Here is a 5,675-nt window from a genome sequence, read left to right as displayed (position 1 = left end):
GTGCAGTGGTATGTTCAAAAGCATACCATGAAAGATGTGGTCCCCAGGCTGACCCTGCTATGCCATATACATGGGGTCTGGAGTGGTGAGCAGCAGCCAAGGCCGAGCCTGTAAGCACCAGTGTCTGCCATGAGACTCACGTCAGCATTTGGGGAACAGAGGGATCTGTGCTTGGATGTGCACCAAGAGACCAGATATGACAACCCTTTCAAAACAATAGGTTATCTGATTCAAACTGCAGTCATAAAAACACCTCCCTTTCATAAACACATCAAGCAAATAAACGTGAGTTCATTTCTTAGCACTTTTCGGAACTAGAAGCCATATTTACTTTTAAACAAACAACAAAATTTCCCCAAAGTGGCACTAAGTAGGTTTTTTTATTACCACTGCAGTGCACCAAAAGGCACATTGATAATGCAAACACCCCACATCTCACATTTGTTACTGGTTATAGAACGAAGCAGAGCACGTCAGCACGTTGGCTTGGCTTCCAGGTGAAATGAGACATTGGAGAATCATCTGCCACTAAAGGGACACATTCTTCATTCTCAAATTCATATTCAATGTTTCTATTGCTTTCATTTTAGCTCTTATCTCAGTATACATTAACCAGGCTGTGTAAACATCAACTCACTTCACAAATGAAATGTGAGCAGTGGGTAGTTTTGGTCTAAAAAAAGCTTATAGCTTTCACTTAGGAAATGCTTATCCTGATTTTATCCCCACCACAAAAATCCAGTCTATGAAGCTTCTCAGTATCTTAAAGACCATGTCACTAATCTGTGGCAGTCAAGAATTTAACCTCATGCCCGAAACATTATTTGTCCATTCTTTCATGAAGACAATATACCACAATATGTTCCCTCTAATCATTAATCCACTTACACAACATTCCTGCCTTGCAGCACTAATCTGTCATGCTGCTCTCCCCCCATTGAGCCCCTCTCTGAAGCCAGATTACCTGCAAATGTTCGCTGGTTTAACTGCTGATAGATAAAAAGGGGGAAAGCCTCCTCAGGCAGCACTGTTTCTTGGACTAGGAAAACATACTTGTAATCTCTTCAACTTGTAAAAGTATTTTTTAAGAGCATGGGCAAAACTATTAAATCTCCATGTAGGGAAAGCTTTTATTCTATGATTAAATGTCATCTTAATGCTCAGGGGTGGGGGTAGATGTTTTAACACCTTCTCCTCACATACTGCTGTGTGCTAGTACTGTTTATTAGACACTTTGCTGAGTAGCAGGCTGAGAGGGGCACTGTGGTGCCTCAATTTCACATCCCAGAGGAGACCAACAATGAAGGTGGGAACAGGCTGCCCACGGAGATGCTGAGTGACCATCCCAAAGCTGTTCAAAATCCACGCAGACATGGCGCCTCGGGCCGTGGTTTACTGGGCATGGTGGTGTTGGGTTGGTGTTGTTCCCAAATCTAACGATCCTATGATTCTACGAGTCTAAGGTGTCAGATGGTAAGGGGCCTGCGGGGAGGCTTCCTGCAGCCCAGGGACCACAGCACCAACCGGGGTGCGCAGCCTAGCAGCGTTTGAGCAGGGTCCCGCACCTTACCAAGGGGACACCCTCCCTGCCACATGGGCGGGTGTGGCGGGCAGCCGGTGCCGGGACTGCCACTGGAGAATCCCTGCCGACACCTAGAAGCTCCGCGCCAGGCCCCGTTCCCGCCAGGCCCCCTTCCCCTCAGGCCCCGGGGCACGCGGACTGCACTTCCCAGAGCGCCCCGCGGCCGCCGCTTCCCGCGTGAGCCGGCGGCGGAAGTGAGCGGGGCGCGGCTCGGAAGCGTCATTTCCGTGGAGCCGGGACCTGAGCAGAGACCATGGCCGAGACCGACCCGAAGACTGTGCAAGAGCTCACCGCCGTGGTGAGACCGCTGGGCCTCGGCCTGCCTCCTGGCCCGTAGCGCCGAGAGGGCGGCGTGTAGCCGCCCTGAGGAGAGGCCCCGGCAGAGCGGGTGGGAAGACGCCGGCCTCGCCCCGATCGCGGGCCCTGGCGTTACCTCCTGAGGCCCGGCGCGGCCGAGCTGGGGTGACCTGTGTCTGCTGCTGTGGAGGAGGCTGCTGGGTTTGAGATACTACCTGGGCCTTTTTTTTCCGGGTGTTTTATAGGCCGCTTCCACTGCAGAGCTGTTTGTGCCGCGTTCCCCTGGAACGGCGCAGGGCAGCTCTGATCCACCGCTGAAGCCGCTAGGGTGTTGTGCTGGTGCCGCTTCTCGGGCTGGCTGTGCTGCCGGCCGGGACAGCCGGGACCTCTTGGCATGAGGAGCCGTGTCTGGTAGGGATAGGGTTAGGAGCAGGGAGTTCGGCAGTGTGGAGAGAAAGGCTCTTATTCAGATACGGAAAACCTGTCATGTGATTCACATAGGACGATGGAAGCAGCTGTTGTGGGTTTAGTCCTGCTAGTGGAATGCAGGCATTTTCTACAATGTTCTTAAAGTGTACTGTAAGCCTTAGTTCTCCTGTGTGTCCATTCATATGTATATATACATATATATATTTAAAAAAAAAAAAGATAAATTATACAGCAAATTTGTGCATAGTTGAGCTCAGCAATGAAAGAAAACAATATAGTTACAATATTTGTGATTACATCTTATGTGAGATTAAACAGTGTAAAAGTCTTTTCAATGAAAACAAACTAGGTTTCTGTTTTTTTTCCTTTCTGTTAGGTGCAGACATTGCTTCAGCAGATGCAGGACAAATTTCAAACCATGTCTGACCAGATAATTGGAAGAAATATCCTTTATTTGAAGTCAGGTGGGATTTGTAAGATAAATTGGAAGTGGCCAGAAGAGCTTGAGCAAAGCTGGGAAAGAAAACACCAACCAAACTAAAAAAAACCAAACAACCTAACCAGTACTGGGTTGCAGTCATAGTCCTTAACTCCAGGAACTTGATGACATGAGCTGTCGCATAGATGACCTGGAGAAGAACATAGCAGACCTCATGACGCAGGCGGGAGTGGAAGAATTGGAAGGCGAGAACAAGACCCCTGCTACTAACAAGAGTTAAAAGTGAGTCAGTTGCTTGCTAGACTTGAAACAAATCCTTGGGGCAGTTGAAATGACTGACTTCAAAGTATATTGAGTTTTTCTTTTGATTTGTAAGGTAGTTAGGAATTCATGCAGAGCAGAATTATATAAAGGGAATTGTACTACACAGAGAGAGAGTCATATATTCAGTATAGAATACCAGAGGCCTTAAGCAGGCTTGTGCTAGCCTCTTCACAGGGAATGTTTTCCTACTCAAGACTGGGAGGAGAGTTTTGGGGTTTTGTGTCTAGTTAGTTTTGAGGAGGTGTTCGTTCTCTGAGTGAGATCTGAAATAATGACTCTTTGCAAGAGGGAAGGAGAAGAGATGAGAAAAATAAGTAACAAACTAAGCTGTTCTTTTTTGTTGTTGTTTTTTCTTAGCTTATGTAATTTCTTACTTGATAATATGCTCCTTGCATAACACTAAAACATTGGAGAAGTAGGTGCTTCATCTACTTGGAAGCAGCAGTTCCAAGTCTAGTACAAAAACATGTAAGTAAGTTCAGGTTGTCAGGTAGCAGTACAGACAGCATTGACCACTGCTAATAAAGGCATCTCAGAATTTAGGAGAGCCAAAGCTTTCAGCATTAAAAAAGATGTGTGTGTCGTTTAATACATGAGCACCAAGATTTCACTTCAGTTTATGTAGAGCTTGATTTTGTAATCCATGGAGAGCAACTGGTTGAAGTCCTGGATGTATCATAGTAGATTAGTATGTCTCAGCCTCTCTTAGACTTGAAATCGAGGTCACGTCTAGAATACTGTGCAGCCTGTGTGTAAAGCAGGTATGATGTCTTGCCTGTTAAGGTACCTATATTGTGTGATAATTTGGCAGAAATACAAATTGCTATGGGCTTTGTGGCCCTCAGTGACAGCTCCTTTAGGGTCAGCCCCACAAATGGAAAAATTCTGATGAGCATGATTCTTTTAATCCTTCTCAGTAATACATTTTTAATTATTGTTTTATCCCAACAGGCTGCCAGTAACTTAAGAGGAATCCTGGAAGACATCTTTGTCTTTTTCTACAAGTCCTTGGAATTACAGAAGAGCTTTTTGCAACTACCGTGTGCAAAAGCATTTTTATATTGTTACAGAGCTTGCATTCCTAATGTATATTGTATAGTCAGGGATAGGTTAGTTTATCTTTTGATTTGTGTACTGTAATTTCACTTTTGGAAATCTTGTTATGAGGATCAATTAGTTGTGTTATTAAAACACAGATCTTATGGATCTCAACTACTGGGTGATGTCACTTCTTTCACTTTCTTACACTTTTTCTAGATGTTTCATTTTTGATAGCTAAACATCTGGTGACTCCCATCACATGGAAATCTTAATGTGTCCTATGTAACTTTGTGGAGTGAAGCACAAGACTAAAACATAGCACTAATCTTAGCTCTGAGCATCAGTGACTCAACTAGTTGAGGACTATGTGTTGTTTTCTCATAGATATAATAAGGTGATTTTGGAAACAAGGCACTGAACATCACAGTCGTGTCTCGTGCTCCTGGTATTACCTTACCTGTGTGTCCCTAGAGCAGAAACCAGAAACAGAGGTGTAACATTAGAGGCATTTGTACACAGCTGAGCAACCACTGCCATACAAATCTGTTCTATTTAGACAGACAAGGAACTGTTAACTATGAAATCTCTCACTATGGGATTTAAGGTTTTTAACACTGAAACTCTTACTTTGAAACTCGCCATATGTCATTTGGCATCACCTTAGAACAGTAACTAGTGACACTGGACTGAACAGGGATGGGATTGCAGGAGTGTCTGTACGTAGTCTTTCAGTTTAAATCTGTGGGTGGTTGTACAAAAGAGTTTGCTGACAAAGCAAGGATATGCTGAGCAACAGAAAAGGAGAGAATTATGAAGCCTTGCTTCTCTGAGTAACAACTAACTGGAGCTGTTCAAAGTGCTTGGTGCAGGAAGGTGTTTGTTTTTATAATGATATCCACATTTATAGGCCTGGAGTTTAATGGATTACATTAGAGTATTTTGCCAATAAGAAGTCTGTACTATGTCACTTGTGAAGAAAAATGACCAATGTCTGACATACTGACAATCATTGCAGTGCTCCTCCAGCTCTAAATATAAATCTAAGGAAGCACTAGTGGCAGACAGCAGTTACATGTGCACTGCACTTCAGGCTGCTCTTTGAATGCCACCAAATCAGCACCTGTGTCTTGTGGAAGCAACATGACAGGTCATTTTTCAAAACTGAGGGGAAATTGTAATGAAAGTTAATAACAGGGGAATTTTGTGAATATAAGAAATGTATCAATATGCCTTGTAACAGCCTTGGGCTCTTTGTAATGTCATTTAAAAAAATCTAATAAACTATTATGTGGTAACAAAGAGTCAGGTCATATATATTAAAACAAAATTGAGCAAAAGTCTGTCATAACTTGTGAGGCTATCTTTAGTTATAGAAAGACTTTAGCAGAGCTGCTGTTCATAGCATATAGTCTAGAATACTGCTACTTACCCGGGTAGCACACGTTTGGATTTTATCAATGAAGCATTTGCTTCCTACAGTTTATTTTCACAAACAGGTGCAGATAAATGCACTCTACCAGAATTCTGGTATCCTTAAGAGGATTTTTCATTTAATCTCTGTCA

General features: G+C 43.8%; 1 protein-coding gene across 1 annotated transcript; it reads left to right on the top strand.

Annotated features, from left to right (window-relative positions):
• The first annotated feature begins 1,770 nt into the window (after positions 1 to 1,770).
• On the top strand, positions 1,771 to 5,433 carry HSBP1 (heat shock factor binding protein 1). The gene is made up of 4 exons (XM_054170204.1): positions 1,771 to 1,880; positions 2,685 to 2,751; positions 2,909 to 3,029; positions 4,023 to 5,433. The coding sequence occupies exons 1-3, from the start codon at positions 1,836 to 1,838 to the stop codon at positions 3,025 to 3,027; spliced, it is 231 nt and encodes a 76-aa protein (XP_054026179.1). The 5' UTR covers positions 1,771 to 1,835; the 3' UTR covers positions 3,028 to 3,029; positions 4,023 to 5,433.
• The last annotated feature ends 242 nt before the right edge of the window (positions 5,434 to 5,675 follow it).

This window comes from Dryobates pubescens, chromosome 19 (assembly GCF_014839835.1).
Source record: "Dryobates pubescens isolate bDryPub1 chromosome 19, bDryPub1.pri, whole genome shotgun sequence".
NCBI lineage: Eukaryota > Metazoa > Chordata > Aves > Piciformes > Picidae > Dryobates > Dryobates pubescens.
This window is presented reverse-complemented; position numbering and strand designations above follow the sequence as displayed.